The sequence below is a fragment of the Vanessa atalanta genome, chromosome 30 (assembly GCF_905147765.1).
Source record: "Vanessa atalanta chromosome 30, ilVanAtal1.2, whole genome shotgun sequence".
Lineage (NCBI taxonomy): Eukaryota > Metazoa > Arthropoda > Insecta > Lepidoptera > Nymphalidae > Vanessa > Vanessa atalanta.
Window position 1 is genome coordinate 4885672 of NC_061900.1, and position 23399 is coordinate 4909070.

A 23399-nucleotide genomic window follows, 5' to 3' on the forward strand; every position below is an offset into this window, starting at 1 on the left:
TAAAGGATATTACAACACTAATGATTTTTTAGTTGACTGCACACCTTGGGAATGAAATGATCGCCTCCAGGCTGTTTCAAACAACTAAAATATACTTATCATTGTACCTACATGGAAAATGGTTAAAAAAAATTAAAAAAAATATATCCCGCTGAGTTTCTTTCGCCGGTTCTTCTCAGGTCCGAGGTGCTAAATTCCGAACCGGTGGTAGATTTTTGACAATCAATAAGCAAGTGCAAACACTTCTATATTGAATAAAGATTTTTGACTTTTGACTTTTGACCGCACCTCAGTCCACGGCACTCCGCTGACGACCCCTTTTCTGGTCACCCCAAAATAACGCCGTTTCATTTCAATATTCTTTTTTGTCTGTGGCAACATTTGTCACTTTACTGGCACGGTTGGCAGCGTATTGCTAATTTATTTATTCATAGATACATTAACATAATACAATCAGAACGGACATTAAAATTACGGACTTTAAAATTTGAGCTGGATTACATGCCTAAGCTCTACACAGCTTGCTAATGACACAGTCAGGTTCCTTTCTATATAATAATCAAACATAAATAAATTACAGTAAATATATATGCCGAGCCAAGATGGCCCAGTGGTTAGAACGCGTGCATCTTAACCGATGATTTCGGGTTCAAACCCAGGCAAGCACCACTGAATTTTCATGTGCTTAATAATCGCGAGGAAACCTGCATGTGTCTAATTTCAACGAAATTCTGCCACATGTGTATTCCGCCAACCCGCATTGGAGCAGCGTGGTGGAATATGCTCCAAGCCTTCTCCTCAAAGGGAGAGGAGGCCTTTATCCCAGCAGTGGGACATTTACGGGCTGCTAATGCTAAAAAAAAAAAAATTGTCTTTGTGAACCCTCACTGATTTTATAGGATAATCCGTGCCGGTGCACACACTGCAAATAAGCATATATTCCCATCTGCTATCTGAAGCTGCCCCTGGACTTAATTTTTTTTGATATTATATTATTTACTTTATTTAAGAAAGGTTTGGAAAAAGTGCCGGTGAAAGCTGATTCCACAGGGTGGTGGTACGAGACGGAATGTCTTATAAATCGCGCTGTTTTGGATTTTCGGACATCTAGGTGGTTCGCGCGGAACTTGGAATTTTGACGAGATGACGGAAAGTGAAATGCAGCTGCCGGGATTAATCAAAACAATTCCTCCGAACATTCCCTATGAAAATTCCGAGAAGATGTAGATCGATCCAACATCTCTACGTAAAGCCAAAGGATCAAGCAGATCGGAAAGGGTTTGATCGTCGATAATTCGAGCCGCTCTGCGTATACGTTATATTCGTGTAATACAGTCAAATGGAAGAAGCTGGTACGCCATGTGAGGCCGAATTTAGATTTATAAAGATTTTTTGAGATTTATTTATATATAGACATAACCTTGCAAGCCCCGTTTGACCCCCTCATCTTTGAGTTGTCACGTTTTTTCACTTTTTCGAAATAAGCCAAAAATGCAACTCCATAAATGTTATTTAAATCATTAGAAATCAAAATATACTTTATTAAAGGAGGCTTTTACAAGCACTTTTGAATCGTCATTTAACAAACTATTTAAAGTAAAGCTACCACCGGTTCGGAATGTAGATTCTACCGAGAGGAATCGGCAAGAAACTCATTAGTTACTCTTTTTCGACATCTAAAAATACAGTCATGTTAGTTAAATACAATTATATATGTATGTTATGTCTCCTGCCTGGAAGTCAACGAGCGTTAACTCCACGCTTTTTTATCATCAATATAATCTTGTATCGAATAATATGCCTTACTTACCGATGTATTTTTTACAAATGACTTGAATCTATGAAAAATATAAATGTAAAAAAGTATCAATTTAAATTTAGTTTTTTCTTCTGATTTAAAAAAAACAAAAGATTAAACACTGGTTATTTATTAATACTTATTAAAACGATTATTATTTTCACGGACCATTCACAAGGACTTGCTTAACTTTTAAAGTTTTAAGAAAACACGATCCAATTAAAATTAATTCTTTTTTTTTTGTTATAAGTGGAAACTTTACTGGTATATGTGCTAATTTTTATGTTATAGCTTTAAGAATAAATTGTACTGTTTGTTTTAAAAATAAAACAATATAGAAATCATCGTTACAGTCATCCAAACAGAAATATCATTTTCATTAAATAGTATAAAACAAAGTCGCTTACCGCTGTCTGTCCGTGTGTGCTTAGATCTTTAAAATTACGCAACGGATTTTGATGCGGTTTTTCTTTAATAGATAGGTTGATTCAAGAGGAAGGTTTATATGTATAAAACTTGCACAATATAGCAGTGAAACACTGATAATTTTAGTGGTTTCTAAAGTGATGTCGTAAATAAACACATTATTTGCGCTTACATCACAAACGCTGGCTGAACCCTACGAGATAGATCAAAATAATGTACTACAGTATTGTACACCTTAAAAAGGACTTCAAAAAAGTCCGCGATGGTATTTGTCTATCTCTCAGGGATAACCCACAATAACCATTTTTATATCCTTTACTTTTTACGAGAAATAATGGCTTATTTTCGAAGCGATTTCATTAGAATTGTCTAATGACTTAAAACTGTGAACGTTGTAAGACATTCTGTAGTATATTTAGTATCAGCATTGCACCCGTGCGAAGCCGGGGCGGGTCGCTAGTGTGTATATAAAATTCATCAAAGAATTCCCATCGTCATAAAACAAAGTTGATGTTTATAAAATCAAGTGTAAACATAAAATTAAATACTTCACTCCCGATCGTTCGCTTCGTTAGACATATTGGTATTCAAATCATTTATTGATATATATAATGCACATATATATATGTTTAGTTATATCGTGCCTGTTAAATTATGTGTTGACAATTGATCCGTTAATAAAGGATTTGTTGACGCCGCTACCGCAGCTTAACGAGAAGTGCGGTTACGAAGTGAGTAACTAATTCAGTATTATATAGTTTTCTAATTGTGATGATTTTACGCCAATGATCCGACTAGTTGTTGCCCGCGGCTTTAAATTTGATTATATTGACATTATTTTACCCCATTAGGAATAGAATTTAATTGTTGCGTGTTTATTTATTTGTAATCAAACGCTTGAAGACAAAGATTCATGCTTATAACCTCAAAAATTACGAACTTCACCCCTTAGGACTAGAATATCCAAAAACGCTTAAATACGAAGCTACTCATTCTTAATCAGTATCCTAAAAATAAAGTTTCATGTTTCTAACTTCGAAAATGACGGACTTTCATACAAACTTTCAACCACTTAGGGGTAGAATTTCCAAAATTCCTTTCTTAGTGGGTGTCTACTTAATAAAACGATCCTATTTACCAAATTTCAAGCCCCTAACTTTAATAGTTTACGCTCGGCGATGATGAATCAGTCAGTCAGGACTTGTTATTTTATATAAAAAGATATATATTTGACGACCTCCGTGGTCGAGTAGTGTGTACACCGGTTTTCATGGGTACGCTAGTCGATGTAGAAAAACTTCATTAGTTTTCTATGTTGTCTTGGGTCTGGGTATTTGTGGTACCGTCGTTACTTCTGATCTTCCATAACACAAGTGCTTTAGCTACTTACATTGGGATCAGGGTAATGTATGTGATGTCCAATATTTATGGGAAGCTGCAATGATATCGCTTCTCATAACATTTATTTATAATAGCAATAGTTTTAAGAAAATGCCAGTGGCGTAGCATAGGTCACTAGCACCCGGTGCGGATTCCAAATTTGCCGCCCACTTATTTTTGCAATCCATTATAAAAAAATTGGGGCATGTTAAAAAGAGTACTTTTATTGAATAACACTAACCTGAAAAGTGAAATTAACATTTTTTGACATAGAGTGGAAGGTAGAATATCAATTAGAAAAATTACAGAGAAAACGTAATACAATAATGATAATACACTCATAGAACCTGCATAGGTACCTGGGTATTTGGTAACGACAAAAAAATGACGAAAAACACACTGAAAGAAATTAACTTTTTTTCTTTTAACTGCCACCTCCGCAGCGCCGCCCCCCTCCCATGCCACGCCACCGTTAACTAAAATGCTAACCTAATAAGTTTTAAGTAATTTTTTTGTTATTATTTTATGACTAGCTGTGCCGTTTCGTGCGCGTTTGAATTAAACTGATATTTCATATACAATTCTAAAATATAATTAGTCTAAGTTACTCCTTATTACATCAGCTATCTGCCAGTGAAAGTCCCGTCAAAATCGGTCCAGCCGTTCCAGAGATTAGACGGAACAAACAGTCAGACAAAAATGGTAAACAGTGTTGTATTAGTATATGTACCGTGTATACATATGCATTAAGTAAATAAGCCATTATTTCTCGTAAAAAGTTAAAAATAGAAGACGGTTATTGTGGGTTATCCCTAAGAGATAGATATATACCATCGCGGACTTTTTTGAAAACCTTTTTAAGGTGTACAATACTGTAGTATAGATGTAGTGAATAATCCTTTCCTTTCGTATTTTCTCGGAAATGTTCGTTTTTGTCTTACTACTTCACTCGCACTCAGTACCCATCGAGACAACGTAGGGAACGGTCGCATTGCAAGAGGAAGTATCTATATAGAGTAGTTAATACCACAGAAATATTTTGTTGATATTTATGTTAGATTTTGTGATAAACTTCATGGACTCGTGTACTAATGCAGGCCACCTATATTTTGATATACTTTTTACATTTCACTCTTGTCTGTCATTTTTGTAAATAATAAACATTGATTTTATTCGATCCACATTAACAAATCATATTTATTTATATTAATTTCTCTGCTGGTATTTTTTGTTTTATGTTGAGGTGTCTTTTTTGTTATGTCATAGTATTTTTAATTAATTACAAAAATTTATTGTTATAAAAAGATCTGCAAAATCCTACTGTAGTTTTGACTTATAGTTAGACTTTTGGGGTTCCAATCCTTATAGAATCATTAGATCATCTCAACCGGAATTTGGTTTTTATCAGTGCGTTTTATTGAAATAAAACGTCCTCGGTAACTAGTTATATTTTTGTTTACCTAACGAATTCTTTATATTATAGAATCGTGGTGGTTTTAACATCTCATTGTAATATACGTCAAACAGGCAGTTTGACATTTGACATTGATAAATAAAGTATGCGATTTATTTGATACCTAAACGTAATTTAATAATACAGTAATTCATAGACACATCGGCACCATTCGGGTGTTATCGTTGTTCCGAGTTTTGCCGATAGGAAAGGATTATTCACTACATCTATACATTATTTTGATCTATCTCGTAGAGTTCAACCAGCGTTTGCAATGTAAGCGCAAAAAATGTGTTCATTTACGACATCACATTAGAAACCTCTAAAAGTATCAGTGTTTCTCTACTATATTGTGCATGTATTATACATATAAACCTTCCTCTTGAATCGATATATCTATTAAAAAAAACCGCATCAAAATCCGTAGTGTAGTTTTAAAGATCTAAGCATACACAGGGACAGACAGCGATAAGCGACTTTGTTTTATACTATGCTATGATATTATGATTTATATTTAAAAATATTCATTGCTAGAGTTGTCCAGCTGTACGAACTGGATGGATTAATGTTCACATCGTTCCGCATTCCCACGCAGAGCTCGGTTACATGAACACTTTCGACGGTTACTACACTGGACGTAAGTATTGCCTTATTCACGACATAAAGCGAAGCGTTGGCGGACGAGTAAATGGGCCACCTGATGGTAAGTGGTCACAATCGCCCATAGACAATGGCGCTGTAAGAAATATTAACCATTCCTTACACCATCAATGCACCACCACGGGAACTAAGATGTTACGTCCCTTGTGCCTGTAGTTACACTGGCTCACCCTTCAAGCCGGAACACAACAATACTGAGTACTTGCTTGGCGGTAGAATATTTGATGAGCCCTACCACCAAGTTCAAAACATCAGACATATATTTTTCGTCTTTTGGCAACTATTTGTATTATTACGCTCTTGTTAGTTCATGTAATCAAGATAGGTTTACGAAATGGCGATCAGTTTTGTTTTTACAAAAATTTCCCGACTGAACTGAAACTTAAAACGATGGACCTTTTTTTTAAATAAATAAATCTTTCTCAGTGTCATTTCAGGACCGGATTTAGGGGAGGGCAACCGGGGTAACTGTACTGGGGCCTCCACTTGATATATAAATTATAATAATGTTACTAATTAATGTTTTAAAAGTTACAGTTACTGTCAGACATTAAAATATACAAATTAATTTCTATAATAATTATGAGGCCCTAAAGGAGTAGTCCTTTGTGGACCAAGGACCTCCATACCTTTAAATTTGGCTCTGTGTGCTTACTTATAATTAAAAAAAAAGCAAAGAATTATATCGTATATATATATATTTTTCGTTTCTTTGAGACTTTGCAATAAGTAGACTAGATTTTTGTCTGTTTGTCTATGCGTGATAGCTTTTCTCAACGCAATAAACATGACAATGTCAGAAATTTGTCTATGTTACAAATTGAAATCAAATGTGCGTTACCGACAAACAGACAGATTTAGTTTTGCATCTATGAAATGTTTGATAAACATAATTATTCTAGATGACGACTTCTTTGCCCCGAGCAAAATCAACATGAGACGTATATTGGACGCGACAATAAGCGAACTGTGGGCTGACAAAGAGAGGAAGTAAGTTAATATACCCAATAGACAAACATAGAGTTAACGTAGCCGATCATGAAGGTATGATTCAACTAAGATATTTGAGAGAATTAGAATTAGGGGTGCACCGTAATCTTTATAAATGAGTAGAGTTTTGGATCAGACCTTAAAATAACACTTAGAATAGTGTAAACATTTTCCGAAGGTAAATATCTACTTTAAACGACATTTTCTACTTTAAACATGAGCCGAGATGGCCCAGTGGTTAGAACGCGTGCATCTTAACCGATGATTTCGGGTCCAAACACAGGCAAGCACCACTGAATTTCATGTGCTTGATTTGTGTTTATAATTCATCTCGTGCTCGGCGGTGAAGGAAAACATCGTGAGGAAACCTGCATGTGTCTAATTTCAACGAAATTCTGCCACATTTGTATTCCACCAACCCGCATTGGAGCCGCGTGGTGGAATATGCTCTAAACCTTCTCCTCAAGTGGAGAAGAAGCCTTAGCACAGCTGTGGGAAATTTATAGGCTGCTAATGTAATGTAAACGGCATTTTCTTGCGTGAGTGCGTTTACTTGGAAGGTTTTCGAGACAATCTTCTGGGATAGTTCTGTTAACGCGTCCATTTTGTATTGCAGGTTTACGTTATCAGATAGTGAATTGCCGTATTTCTTTTATTGGTGGTCTAGAAGACACGATACTGGTAAGTTAAGGATTTTTATAATCAAAGGAAGGGTTATAGAATGCCGGTTGCCAATATCAAGAAACAGATTTCTTTCTCCTTCTCTCCAAGTTCGTGTGAGCAGGCAAAACTGTAAACCTCCTAAAAGTAGTCAAACAGCAAGCCTTAACTAATATTTATACATGTCTGTCCAAATATTACTGAAATTTCAACATTCGTGTATATATGGCTATATATACACGATAACACGAATACACGGTAATTATTATTCAATATAACCTATTCCAATGGAAGTAGGAAAAAAGTTAAACAAACATTAGATTCACGTATTTCACGCGATTCGCTAATAACTCGGCTATATTGTGCACTACTGAGAGTTTATGATTAATATATCTTTATTTATAATACAACACTGTTACACTTAACTACTTATATCCACTTTAATTTTACTCCCCAAATTCCGATAACGATTTCGTCGACGTTCAAAACGCCTCATAGCGAATATCACAGATTAATCGAGCTCTCGACCAATCATGTCGCGTCAATTTGCTGTCAAACTTTGTTTATTTGGCTTTTCTCCTCTTATGGGTGGAATAGAGTATATGTAAGTGTCTTTGTTATCGATAACTTTTAAATTCCTGTACTGTTTTGAATGTATGGGGTATCCTTACATCGTCCCATCATAGCTTCATAGCTGGATAGTTTTTATCGTGTTATTTTGTTGCCTTTGAAGTTAAAAATGTATATTTCCTTGTAGTTCGTCGCATGGTGTACGAGCTGATAAGACAAGGTCGGCTCATGATAGTTGGAGGTGGCTGGGGGATGGCGGACGAGGCCTCTACGTATTACCAGTCAGTTATCGACAGCTATACGTATTCGTTGAGGTATATTCATATTTATAAAAGTATATACATGTTAATAAAAATAATTTTTAAAAATAATGCAACAGAAACGCCGCTGAAAGTGATGTTATTTCCTTGATCGTCAAGCATAAGGTGAATCATAAACATTGACGTAGCTATCGTAGGGCCTGTCGTAGGTATTCTGCGTCTGAGTTAAAACTTTATAATTTTGCTTTAAAACAATCCTACCTTGATTTTAATATATTATATATAGTTAAAAGTATAAATTATGATAAGATGAAAGTTCTACATCAAGCAGATTTTGCGGGAAACCAAAAAAAAAACGTCACTAATCAAAAGAGATGTTTTTTAAAAAAAAAGCAAATATGATAAAGGGGACACCCGGGTTTGAACCGGGGACCTCTCGATCTGCAGTCGAATGCTCTACCACTGAGCTATATCCCCGATGACAATACATTTGAAGTATAAATACATTTACTAACTATAGCCTATTTATGAAATAAATTTTGACCAAAATGGTGTTACAAAAAAAAAATCGCTAATGTGAGCTCTAGATCATGTTTAAATATAATTCATTATTCAGTTTTTGTCTCAGTTTAGCACTTCGAGATCAATATGATACCTTTTATTTAAGTTTAGTTGAGTTTATTTTTATCTTTGACATAATGGCCAATGTGTGATTGGTCACCAATTGCAAATAAACATTGGTCAGCCAACTCGCCAGCTCCTGAAGCTAGAAAACCACGACCCTGCTCACAAGTTTTATTTTATCCAATATAATGCCAATATAAGTTAAAGAGGGGGTAGAGGGGTTGAGGGCCCGATTCTTTTTCTATGCAGCGGGGCCCTTGCCCACCTAGCTACGCCACTGATTATAAACGGTGTAATTGTATCGTTATAAACGCCTTTGTGGTGTAACTTTGCCCAAGGGAAGTACCACTCAGTCATTATAAATTCTACCGCCAAACACAATTACCAAGTATTGATGTGTTCCGGTTTGAAAGGTGAGTGAGCTAGTGTAACAAGTCAAAAGGGACATAATATCTGGGTAACCCAATGGTCATGTAAAGAATAGTTAAAAAGCCTCACAGCAGAAATCCCAATGAGCGGTAGTGACCACTTACAATCAGGTTAGTGGTCGTCTTAGTCTGCTCATCTCGTCATGTTCAAAGTTATTTTTCAGAAAAATTAATGCCACGTTCCTCTCCTGCGGTCGGCCGCTGGTTGCTTGGCAAGCGGATACTTTCGGTCATTCGCGGGAATACGCGTCACTGATGGCCCAAATGGGATACGATGGGTTATTCGTAAATCCTATCAGTTTCGACGATGAGATTATCAGAATGGATAGAAAAGGATTGGACTTTGTTTGGAGGGGGAGTGATGATTTGGGTAAGACTGTATATTATAGCTGTTCCGTTTCAAATCAAAATATACTTTATTGTGGGCTTACAATTAGGCTTTTACAAGCACTTTTGGATCAACATTTAGAAAACTATTTAAAGTAAAGCTACCACCGGTTCGGAATGTAGATTCTACCGAGAAGGACCGGCAAGAAACTCAGTAGTTACTCTTTTTCAATATCTAAAAATACAGTCATGTTAGTTAAATACAATTATATATGTATATTATATATCCTGCCTGGAAGTCAATAAGCGTTAACTCCACGCTTGATGTTATATAATCTTTCTATCTTACTTATTTTATACTTTATTGTACACCACAAAGAGAAAATATTTGTTGCCGTCTTGTGACTATTATAAGGCAACAGATCTCGTGATTTTGGGTACCCTAGGTTGGGCCAATAAAAAGTATAAACATATTCAGTAGCAGTACAAAGTTTGTTGGACCAATAAAAAGATTTCTGTATAAAAATACTCACTAGCAACCCGAAGTTTGCATGTTACGTGCTACACTCCTTTGCCTCGGAAAAGCACGTGAAGTTGGTTTCGCTTCGGAGTAAATAATGTAATTCACTATAATGAATAATAGATGGCTAGTTTAACTTGTAATAACCGAGATCGGAATCAATCAGAAATATTTAAAGGGTTATTTATTTGTTCAACGTGTCGAGTGCTAAAACGTAGATGCCAAGATTTTCTTACATACATAGTTAGTTACAAGGGAAGCTAATAAAAGCGTTTTAAAAATGGGTCATAATAAGCGACATGTCGCTATAAGTGAAGTCATTATATCCGATTCTTTTACGAAGAATTTTATACGAGAACCAAACTTCATAGTGTAATTACGTCAAGAAACGGCTGGTCTTTATAAACGGATCCTACTGTATTAAGATAAGGATTGTCAATTATATGCGTAAGAATTTAATGAACAAATTTCTGAAAACTTTTCTATGTCCTCCATGTTACAGGACCAGAAACAGACATTTACACGCACAAACTATTCGACGGCTACTGGTCGCCACCAGGCTTTTGCTTCGACAGCATGTGCTCGGATCCACTCCTCATAACCTCAGACACCTTCTTCAGTAACGTCGATGAACGGGTAAGCTTTTATATCTGCCCAACGTAGGGAAGATAATGTTTTAGGGGCCAAACATTTTCCTACCAATCTGAGATTTGAGAGGTGCTGGGATGTTGAAAATTAGGGATTATGTATATGATGATGTAGAACATTTATCGATTGCCTCGTTGCTATTGGCTTTTGCTACCTAGAAGGCTCTCGAGGTCACGGTTTCAAATCCGTAAGGTCAATAAAAAATGAGCTTTTCTGTCAAAAATACACAGCAACAGCTCGGAGTCTCGAAGTTGGGTGTATGTACAGTCGGGGTAAGAAAAGGCTCGTCACCTTAAGGTATATTTAGGTCGTGTGCTCAGAATGCGCGATAATCTGCTTTACCGATTGTGTATGACCTATTGCGTCGCAATGTACACTGTTTTGAACCTTGTTATCATACTATGTTAGTTTAATTTTATGTACAGTTTTCTGTTTAATGCTTGAGTTTTAAAATGTACTAAGTGTTTACGATAAAGGAATGAATTTGAAAACTGACGAAGGTTTTCTTACTCTGACTGTACACTCCCTTGCGTCGAAATCACGTAAAACCTTTGCTCTTACGCCTGAACTCTCAAAGGTTCGGAAAAGGAAACACCCTGACCTGACCTGAGCAGGTATTTTTTTTTTGTTAAATCAATTGAATATAAATAGAAATAGCCAGGAGGCGATCGTTTCATTCCCAAGGTGTGCTACCAATCATAAACTCACTAATTGTATAGTAACCTTTCGCACACAAGCGTTCCTTAACATTTTTTAAATTTGGCAACAGAGGCATTTTGAACGCTTTTTGGGATCCAATTGTAGAACCGTATACATTGCCCCACGAAAGAGTTACTAGCTCTATTCAGTCGAGTAACTCTTTTCGATCCTATCGGATTTTCCTTCCTATTGGATCATGAGAGTTCACTCGTGTTTGGCTTGTTGGACATCATCATCAGAACATATAATGGCGATCAGGGATAAGATTGATGTCAGATAGAATATGCCGTCATGTCCTGTCTCCGCCATGTCTCTCTACTCCCTTCTGTGTGTGTGTGGCGCGTGTATAATATACATTGCTTGGTATATATTTGCCGGAGGAGCAGGATTCCGAACAGTTGGGTTCGGGGATTGATCCGACATTTGTAAGACTATGTGGGCGTGCAATGGAGATATTCACAAAATAAAACGTATTCAATATCGTCTAATCACTGTATTAATTGATTCAATAATCATACACCACAAATGTCAAAGGATTACAATAATTCATCTCGACTAAGAGCAAATGGGTTTGCAAGCAACCATCGCATTCGAGTCGCTTGTCAAAACATAACGACTCGCGTTGCCATGACAAGACCATTCGGGGTGACCCGCTCTTAAAAGTAAATCAGCCATTAAACATGATTGCCAACTACTCGATTCATTAATTATCAAAATCAACAACCAAAGTAACCGCGTCCCTATCTATATAATAATAATAATAAGATAATGTATTTATTTCATTAACGAAACTTCTATTTATTTTTATACGATAACATATTAATTTCTTGATTTCCTGTAATCACAGTCGCATCTGCTGGACGTCTCGTATCGATCGCAATTTTTTAAAATATGTTAGAGTATATAGTATGATTTCAGGTTGATCTCTTCGTTAAGTCTATACGAGACCGTCAGGCTCCAAGTTATAACACCAAACAAGTGCTGGTGATGATGGGCAAGAGGCTCGGCTACTTCAACGCGAAGATATGGTTCGAAAACATAGACAAGCTAATTGAGTAAGAATACGTGATATCTTTGCTTGGTTTAAGTAACTGTGGGGGTGGGGAGGAGGGTTTGGGGTATATGGGGAAATTCTACCACTTATAACGGATCCAATCTCGAATATTCTTTGCAATACGAAAGTTAATCGATCGAGGATCGAAAAGGTTACAATTTAGCCAAAATTGTAACCTTTTCGATCCTATACCGATCCAATTTCAACCGAACCGTCGATCGTTGTGTTAAAGGAATGCAATCCTGGTATCCTAAAATACCAGGATACATTTTGCTTACGCATTTTTTTACGGTATAAGTTGACGTTTTTTCCTGTTATATTTGGAATAGAGTATAGAATTGTCCGTAACCTTCAAACTTTCCACTGTTTGGCTCAGTTGGCTTTGAACGTGGGAACTCATCAACGGTCAACTGCATAGACAAAAATTTGATTTATTTAAACTTTGCCGATTCGTAAATTCAGATGATTTGTTAAAAATACATTAATAAATAAATTATATTATTCAACACAAGATTATATAGACGATTGTAAAGCTAATACTTGTTGATTTCCAGGCAGGATATATTATATATATAATCAGTGGCGTAGCTATCTTATGGCCATGTGGTGCAGTGAACCTGGGCTCCGGATCTCAGGGGCCCTCTAACCTAAACTTTGAAAAGAGCGGGTCAGCCAACTCGTCAGCTCCGGAAGCTAGAAAACCTCGACTCGAGATAATTTTTTCTTTCTATAATTTTGAAGGGCAATATAAGTTAAAGTGGGGGTTGAAAGAGGGGGCGAGGGCCCGATTATTTTCCTACGCACCGGGGCCCTTGCCCACCTAGCTACGCCACTGTATATAATTGTATTAAATTAACATAAAATATATGAATTGGAAAAAAGTAACTACTGAGTTTTCTGTCGGTGGTAGATTCACGTTAAATGTTTGAGTAAAATTTAAAAGCTTACTTGAATAAAGTATATTTTGAATTGGATTAAATACACTTTTTAAAGTATTTATTTTTATTACAGTAATGTTAACAAAAAGACTTACAAAGATGGCGATCAAATACACATCATGTATTCAACGCCTGCTTGTTACTTGAAGTCTGTTTACGAAGAAAAGTTGAGTATTGTATCTATACTATTGTTATAAAGGTAACTCTGTCTGTTCTTTGCTCTTGCACGGTCAAACCATTGTTTTCATTGATAGGTATATATTAATTTTCGATCTATCATTGTTTAGAGTTTGCTTCATAATACGGTTTTTTTATGATATCGGTAGGCAGACGAGCAAATGGGCCAACAGGTGGTAAGTGGTCACCACCGCCCATAGACAAAGGCCCTGTAAGAAATATTGACCATTCCTTACATCACCAATGCGCCACCAACCTTGGGAACTAAGATGTTCTGTCCCTTGTGCCTGTGATTACACTGGCTCACTCACCCTTCTAACCGGAAATTCGTTGAAATTCTCGGCTTTCCTTTATGCATGTTATACTCGTACATGTGAACCTTCCTATTGAGTCATTCTATTTGTTCAAGAAAGCCGAATTAAAATCCGTTGCGTAGCTTAAAAGATCTAAGCGTACAGACCGATGGAAGCGATTTGTTTTATACTACGTAGAGATATACATTAGCAGCCTGTAAATTTCCCACTACTGGGCTAAGACCTCCTCTCCCTTTGAGGAGAAGGTTTGGAGCATTTTCCTCTAAGCTGCTCCAATGCTGGAATATGCTCCACTTGATATACTGTGAACCACTAATATCAAATAAGAAGAGTATATTTTTCGTAATTTCAGTCCAGTTTTGGAAACAAAGCAGGATGACTTCTTTCCCTACGCATACGATAAAAATTCGTATTTATCCGGAATGTATACGTCTCGTCCGACGTTCAAATACTTGGTGAGGGAAGCTAACATATTCCTACAGGTAAACCAATTTTGTCAAGATATTTTTTTCCCTGATTACTTCCATAGACATTTGCGTGTTCAGAAATGTCCGCGAAGTGTATGCCATGCCCTTAATATCAGAATCCAATGGAACGGCAAATTCGAAACGACCAGAAAATGTTAAGCTATGAGACAAACTTTGCGTGGGGATAAATCTTGCAAGCAGATTTTGAGTCATTTTGGTCCTTAGTGACAATACAATACCCACTGAAGTGAAATGTTAGTGACATTTCACTTCCAGGACCAAAATGGTTTACTAGATTTTATGTATGCTTTTTATAACTGTGGACTGGTACGTGTCATCTTATGGTAACTGTTCACAAACGCCCGTAGGCATCGTAGGCCCGTATCATCAGTGATAATCCAATGATTATCCTTACTTCTTGTGCACATCAATATGTGCACAAGAAGTAAGGATAAGCTTATAACGCCAAGTTTCCAACTCCGGAAAGTCAATAAATCCTTTTCGGGGCAAGGTATCCGTTTCAATAATAAAATTCCGCAGACATTTTTAATTTTGCCGTTTCATAATTTCAATTAATTTGTAAAAAATACATCGGTAAAGAAGGCATATCATTCGATACAAGATTATATAGATGATAAAAAAGCGTGGAGTTAATGTTGACTTCCAGGCAGGAGACATAACATACATATATAATTGTATTTAACTAACATGACTGTATTTTTAGATGTTGAAAAAGAGTAACTACTGAGTTTCTTGCCGGTTTTTCTCGGTAGAAACATTCCGAACCGGTGGTAGCTTTACTTAATATATTTTGTTAAATGGCGATTCAAATGTGCTTGTAAAAGCCTACTTGAATAAAGTATATCTTGATTTAGATATCTTGATTTTTAGGTGTTGGTAACTTCAGCGTTCAGTATTTAAACACGTACTTTAATTAATGTATATTTTTATAAAGTATATTTTGATTTGATTTGAACACTATGTGAAAACTTAACTTAACAGATCCTATTTCCTAAATATTTTTTCCGTAATTTGACTATTTGGATTTGTCCTACAACAGACTGTTTTTATAAAAATAGTAAAGTGCTCGAGCATATAAGCCACTTAATACTAATTTGCCATCACACAAAAACATTGGCGTCGTAACCATTCCTTACATCACCAATGCGCCACCAACCTTGGAAACTAAAATGTTGAGTCCCTCGTACCAGTTACGCTTGTGAAACCGGAACCCAATAATACTGAGTATTGTGGCTTGGCGTGATTGAGCTATGTTTGATGTTTTTTTTTCTACTGTCAAATTTTTTTTTAAATGTCACTAATTAGTCTTCAAACGTATGCTTTATTGACAGATGTCAAAACAGTTACAAGTTTTAGGCAACTTGGGGAATAATGATGCTCTGTTCGAGGAATTTATGTGGATTATGGGTATGACAGCTTTTTACTGTACTTATATTAATAGCGTGAGCCGATTTTTGTACCAGTGATTATGGGACGATAGCTGCACATGAAAGATCTGGAAAGAATATTAGGTAATTTTAGAGAGCGGAAAAAAGTTACTGGCCGGTTAGAGTATACCCCAATTCTAACTTAACTAATGTACTGGCAATAAAAAAATAATTTAAATAAGGTTTCAACATTTTGACGCCAAGTGTATATGAGTGTCTTGAAGTTTACAATGGAATGAAATCAAATCAAAACCTGTCATAGTTTTGAAATTTCCAAAAAATCTTTTGAATAAAAGCGGAGTTTCGCGGCTGACTTACTAGAAAATTAATAATAAATCTATCAATAGAACGATTACTTATACTGAAGACTTCTGGCAATGTTTTTAATACCCTTTAAGTGGATATAAAATAAGTATTCTGAATAAATTTGCCTCGATTCCCTTACCTTTTTGAAACAAGCTTTTATTGTGCGGTCATCTTCGACCATCACCAAAATTCTTTGGAGAATTTGCTATAAGCTTGGAGAACAGGTTTAAATTTCAACTATAAGAATAAAACTTGGCCTTGATGTTAACTGTAGGTGATATTAAATAATTGTCAAATATCACTGACATATTGTCAATAATTATTTAAGCATTAGTGACGAAATATTAAGTGAGTTTTTTCAGAATAGCACCGCGATCATTGATGTTATATTTCCGCATTAGGTGTATCACAGGACCACAATGTAATATCTGGTGCAATGAGACCCCACGTACTTAGTTTTTATACGAAGAAATTATACCTTGCGGTACAGAGATCTACTCTACTGATAGAGGAGGCGTTCAAGTAAGTTCCAAGTCATTCATTTTCGATAATTTTTTGGGTTATAAATATAGGCAAAGATAGAACATTTGAGTATCTCCCTTTCTCCTCTTTACTCAATTGATTTTCTAAATTATTAATGGTAGCTAACGATATAATTGAAAAAAAAGAGATGTATCGTGGCCTATCCGTTTGGTAAGAAGTTCCTTTTGAAAACTCTATGATATTAATTAAGAAAGCAAATTTAAATAATATTATATAACATTGTATATACAGAGAGGAAGGAGAAAAGAGGGAAAGTCTGCCTATATAACGCTTTTACCTTACGTGACGAACAAACAAACAGAAATACTTATTATTGTTGTTTGGAGTTGTGCTTAATAGACATGACAGAGATGACAGAGCTAGTGTCTCTACCACACACAGGAGACATAACATCTTAGTTCCCAAGGTTGATGTCGCATAACGACGTAAATGGTTTAAATTTCTTATGGCGCCGATATCTATGATCACTTACAATAAGATAACCCATTTCCCTATTCACTGCCCAAGATCTTGATCTATATAATCTGTATATTCCTAGCAGCTGTATATAATATAATTGAAATTCATTATTTTAGTAAGATTCGTGGATGTCCAAAAACGACGGAGTATCGATTGTGTTTCTTCAATCACTCGGCTTGTCCCAATACGGAGAAGAGTACCTTTCATGTGAGTCTTCAAGCGCTTTATAAAACTTCACATAAAATAAATAGAAAAAATGTGACGCAAGAGCCGAGATGGCCCAGTGCTTAGAACGCGTGCATCCTAACCGATGATTGCGAGTTCAAACCCACTGAATTCGCATGTGCTTAATTATTTTTTTTGTTTAAATTATGGACAACATCACATACATTACTCTGATCCCAAAGTAAATAGCTAAAGCACTTGTGTTGTGAAAAATCAGAAGTAACGACGGTACCACGTACACCCAGACCCAAGACAACATAGAAAACTATGAACTTTTTCTACATCGACTCGACCGGGAATCGAACCGGAGTGGCGTACCAATGAAAACCGGTGTACACACAACTCGACCACGGAGGTCGTCAAATTTGTGTTTATAATTCATCTCGTTGTTGATGGTGAAGGAAAACATCGCAAGGAAACCTGCACGTGTCTAATTTCAACGAAATTCTGCCACATGTGTATCCATCAACTCGCATTGGAGCAGCGAGGTGGAATATGCTCGAAACCTTCTCCTCAAAAGGAGGAAGCCTTAGCCCAGCAGTGGGAAATTTAAAGGCTGTTTATGTTGCGACGCAATGCAAAACAAGTACTATAGTATCCTGACTAATATTTGTCATGTTATTTACAAGTGAGATAAGACTAAAAATTTAAAGTCAAAGTCAAAAATCTTTATTCAATATAGAAGTGTTCACACTTGCTTATTGTCTGTCAAAAATCTACCACCGGTTCGGAATTTAACACCTCGGACCTGAGAAGAACCGGCGAAAGAAACTCAGCGGGATATTTTAAAAGGGGGGGGGGGGTTTAAACACGTGTACAAATCAATGATAAATCTATCTAGACCAGATAGTTTGGGTGCAAAGGTTCTTTTCGTGCTTTCCGAGGCCCGGTGTACGATTGTACGACTGAGAATTACTCGACGGAAAAAAAATCAATGAACTGTCGTTTCGAGACGTTTCGGAACTTTTTGGAATTATACTTTTTAAACTATTGTATCGCACTAAACTAATAATATACTTTGAAATTTCAGATAATTGTGTACAATCCCTTGGCTTGGTCGGTGACGATGCCAGTGAGATTACCGATTTTAAATAAAATGTATGATGTGTTTGATCCAAAAGGTATGTATTCACGAATAGCTCGTGGAAACGTTTTTAATTGGTTGAGTTTTAGTTGTAGTTGTTAGCAATAATTTGTATTGTTGTGTGTGTTTAAAGAAGTGAGACAGCATCTTAGCATCCAAGGTTGAATGTTTAATATTACTTACATCGCTGAAGTCTATGGGCGGTGGTGACCACTTACTATCAGGTGGACCATTTGTCACCTACCTTTCTACCTTCTTTGACCAAAATTTTGTTACCAAATTCGGTATTTCGTAATCAATATCTTCGTTGATTTTGTACTGATTTTTTTTTGTAAATAGGTGTAATTGTTAGGTTTAAAAAGCGGCGTTTTGTCATTTATCATAAATTAGTTATCTAAACTAATATTATAAATACGAAATAAACTCTAAGCATGTCTCTCTGTAACGCTTTCACGGCTAAACCCCAAAGAACAAACGCTACATCTTCATACGTAAAACCTACGACCGCCATTAAAACGCAGACGAAATAAACTGTAACATTAATTTCCAACTAAGACCAAAATGACAGTTAATAGCTAAAAATTTATATAAATACTTTTAATTTAACACAGATCATATAACAATTATTACAGGAGATAAAATGAAGGCCGTTGCCATGAAAATACCAGAACAAGTAAAGAAAATACCAAACAGGCGCAGCAAAGCGATAACCGAACTGGTTTTCATGGCTAAACTCCCAGCGTTAGGTTTCAAATCGTATTTCGTCGACGAGACGGAAACATTCCGTCAAAAGAAATCAATAATAAAGAAAATAAACAAGAAAATGCAAAAGAAATATTTCATACGACAAACGGCTAAGGATAACGAAACGTATTTTAATGACGAAGAAAATAATTATTACAAAGAAATTAAATCAACGAATAAAATAGTTTTCGGCAATATAAGTAATGTTAACACAGATGATGAGTATAACGATTTTTTAGTTCCTAGAAGAACTGACACGGTTGATTTTAATAATTATATCAATGATAAAGTGACAACGCATTACAATGACGTCGCAACTGATAAGAATATGATCAATGATAAGATTTTAGAAGATGATTTAAATCGTAATTATGTGGGAGAAGAAAAATATTTTTTTGAAGAATCCACCGAGAGTTTTATAAGAAACAAGGTATAGTAAATGTTATCGTTAAAGTTAAAAAAATACTAGTAAGTTACTCCATAGTTTTGTCCCTTTAATAACATAAAAAGAAAAACAGTTTTTTCCAAAAAGAAAAATCGAAATTCTCCACTTTTCTCTACTATAATACGTATTTATCATACATATAAACCTTCCTCGTGTATCGCTCTGTTTATTGGTCAAAACTGCATTAAAATCCGTTGCATAATTTAAAAGATCCAAGCGTACAGACCGCCGGAAGCGACTTTGGTTTATACGATGTAGATATTGGTATTCTAATGCATCAGGATTTGACTCTAACATTTTATTTTAAGTACATTATATATCAATAATAAATTAGTAATGTCTATCCACACGACTATTGTATTGTATTTGTTTCTTTTCGATCTTTTTTCGTTGAATACATTTAAGAATAGCTATGAACATATCATATGAGGAGTGAGGACCATGTTGTGAGGAAGGTCTTGAGCATGTATGTATTTGACGTAAAAAAAAAAGTCCCGCTGAGTTTCTTTCGCCGGTTCTTCTCAGGTCAGGGTGTTTTCTTTTTCCGAACCAGTGGTAGTGTTTAACTTGACAATCAATAAGAAAGTGTAATATTTCTATATTGAATAAAGGAATTTGAGTTTGAGTTGAGTTTGATGGAGATAGAGGTAAAGACGGATGAATTGTGTGAAAGACGATATGGTTAGAAAGAATGTTACTTGTGAGATGACGTCCGACAGAGAAGTATGGAAGAAGACATGCTGCGCCGACTAAGTAAAAGTGGGATAAGGGCAGGAGGATTATGAGCCATGAACATATCCCTGTAGTGACAAGTTGGTTAATATCTTTGTAAGTGATTATATATTTTCAACTGTCATTATTTTTAGTACATCCAGATTAATCTAAACGAATATCGAAAGGTAGCCAGCTTAAATCTTTCGAATGGTATCAATATAAGCTTAGATTTGCAATTTTATTTCTACGTCTCGGACGATCCTGTACAACTAAATAACACCAAGAGGAGTCCTGGCGCTTATATTTTTCGACCCATGGACAACGAACCGGAACCGATGATAGACAATTTCGAAACGAAAATATACAAAAGCTATATATTACAAGAAATACATAGTAAATACTCGGAATACGCTTCTTTTGTACTGAGACTGTATGCCGATAGTCCAGTACTGGAAGTCGATTGGATAATTGGTCCAGTTCCCGTGAGTGATGATTTGGGCAAAGAAGTTTTTATAAGATACATGACTGACTTGGAAAACAATGGAGTTTTCTATACAGATGCCAATGGAAGGCAGACAGTTAAACGGATAAGGAATAAGAGAGCGTTGTACGAGCCATATAATTTAGATCATGTTGCAGGTAATGTAACGCTCAGAAATTAATTTCTTTTAAATCATTTGATATTTGAATTAAAAACAAAAAAAGTTGATAAATTAGTTTTGAGAATTGACTAATCATTTTGATTTTGTGTCTGGAAATAAAACAGGTATATTAAAAAAAAACAACAGAAAGACAAATGACAATGACGTCTGTGGAGATTTCATTTATAGGAAAAATATCGATTTTTTCAATATTCATTAAAAACATTTTCTAATATTTTAAATTCATCTATACTAATATTATAAATGCGAAAGTAACTTTGTCTGTCCGTCGTTCTTAAACTAATAAACCACAAAATCGAATTTGATGAAATTTGGTTTGAAGCAAGAACGGACATAGATAATTTTTTATGCACAATAATAGCCGATGACTAAACGCTAAAACGCAGGCGAAGATACGGGCGTCAACTAGCTATTCATATATTTCTGAAACTAATCACAGTTTTTCTTATATTAATAAGCCACCTTTAATGTTTGATAATAAATTTTAGGTAACTTCTATCCAGTAACATCTAGAATTTATATGGAAGACACAAAGAAAAACTTGCGTCTATCGATTTTCAACGATCGTTCTCAAGGCGGCGCATCCCTTCAAGACGGTTCTATAGACTTAATGGTTCACAGACGAATATTAACGGACGATAGTGGCGTGCAAACATATTTAAATGAAACGGAAAATGATGCTGGAATCATTGTCAGAGGAACTCACTACTTATATCTAACGAAAGCCGATTTTAAACAAAATCGATTATTCGAAAAGAAATTCCTTAAAGAGACCGAACTCAAACCACAGATAATAGTGTCTAAAATAAATCAAATGACAGATAAAGTAAACTGGCTCAGTTACAAGAATCAATTTTCAGGTTTAAAAACTAAACTGCCCTTTGGAGTACACATTTTGACATTACAGCAATGGGATCAGCACACGTTACTGTTGAGGTTAGAGAATTATTTAGAAAACATTGACGTCGTCGCAAATAGAATTAAGAGGGTATTTTTAAGAGATTTATTTGTGAATGTTAAGTTGAAAAAAGTTTCAGAGACAAATTTATCGGCCAATATTAATTTAATTGATTGGGTTCCGCTGTCATGGCGCACTAATGGGACTTTTTTAAAGAATTTTAATGAATTTTACGGTAATGAGAAAATTGAATACAGCAACGACGTTTTAGGCTCACTCGATGATGTCGATTTAAATAAAGAGGTCACTTTAATTCCGCAGCAAATAAGAACTTTTTTAATTGATTTTGTATACCTATTTTGATTAATAAAGATATATTTTTTTTATTTATAGTTTTTCTCTAGTTTATGTTTTGTTCTATGACAAAAAATATATTATTAACCAAAATAAAAAAAAAACGTACATACGTATGAACGCCGCTATTATTTAAAAAAACTAACCTATATTGGTGCATTTTTTTTGCTGCGGTGGCGTTAGTACATAAATACCAAAAAATGTAGTTGAGTAACATGTAATTTGCAAGTATCTGGCATCTCGTTCTCAGCGGTGAAGGAAAACATTGGGAAGACTGAATACGTCGGATGAAATTGTCATATTTTGATCTACCAACATCATCACGAGCAGCTTGGTAGAATAAGCTTTCCCTAAAAAAGAGGAGGCAGTAGGCAGGGCAGGATTTAGGGGAGGTCAACCCGGGCAACTGCCCTGAGACCTCCACAATAGAGGTTCCGACCAGTTAAGAATTTTAATATAATATATGTTTAGATATCTAGAAACATTCAAATGATAGTAATAATATAATATTGCTGTTATAAAGTTACTATTAATAAACTTTATTTCTTTCTCAAGATTACATTTAGTAGGCCATGTAACGTCACTATATTTAAATAAGTTTAATTAAATTTGCGCCAGTAAAGAGTATAAGATTAAGACTTTTGTATTTTTTCTTCGATTTATGAAAAGACATTAAAGTTTACATTTAAGTTTAAAAATTGTGTCTGCTTGTAGAATTTACATAATAACAAACGACTGTGGATGTCCAAAGACGCGTAAAAAGAAAGATGCTTAATTGTGACAATTTTTAGTCCTAGTAGTAATAAAACATTTTTTTAAATGTAAAACCGACCAATTCCTGTTCGTTTACTAGAAAATGTAAGGTTAATTTTAATTCAAAATTGAATTGTAAAACTATTTAAAGTCTTAGTATTTAAACTTTTTTTACTTGTTGTGTGTAAAATTTAGGCCTCTCCACCTAACTATACTCTATTCCAACCATAACAGGAAAAAAGGCAAATAAATAAATAACATTTGACAGCAAATTGACGCGATATCATTGATCGAGAGCTTCTTTAGTCTATGATATTCACTATGGATTTGCGAAAATAAGGCGATTTTTATAACATTATAGTGGAAATAAG

The 23399-nt window shown here is 35.2% G+C and overlaps 1 protein-coding gene and 1 non-coding gene across 2 annotated transcripts; one reads left to right on the forward strand and one right to left on the reverse strand.

Annotated features, from left to right (window-relative positions):
* The first annotated feature begins 1143 nt into the window (after positions 1-1143).
* LOC125075429 (lysosomal alpha-mannosidase-like) lies at positions 1144-23050 on the forward strand. Its single transcript, XM_047687170.1, has 22 exons — positions 1144-1223; positions 1336-1352; positions 2858-2955; positions 5592-5698; positions 6167-6181; positions 6642-6707; positions 7324-7388; positions 8125-8251; positions 9414-9619; positions 10599-10732; positions 12362-12498; positions 13509-13601; positions 14279-14408; positions 15746-15821; positions 16549-16669; positions 17266-17356; positions 18405-18495; positions 19091-19328; positions 19404-19632; positions 20514-21000; positions 21512-22241; positions 22990-23050. The coding sequence occupies exons 1-22, from the start codon at positions 1144-1146 to the stop codon at positions 23048-23050; spliced, it is 3399 nt and encodes a 1132-aa protein (XP_047543126.1).
* Positions 8603-8674, reverse strand: Trnac-gca. Its single transcript has one exon. It is a non-coding gene; the product is annotated as a tRNA-Cys (tRNA).
* Positions 23051-23399: the final 349 nt, after the last annotated feature.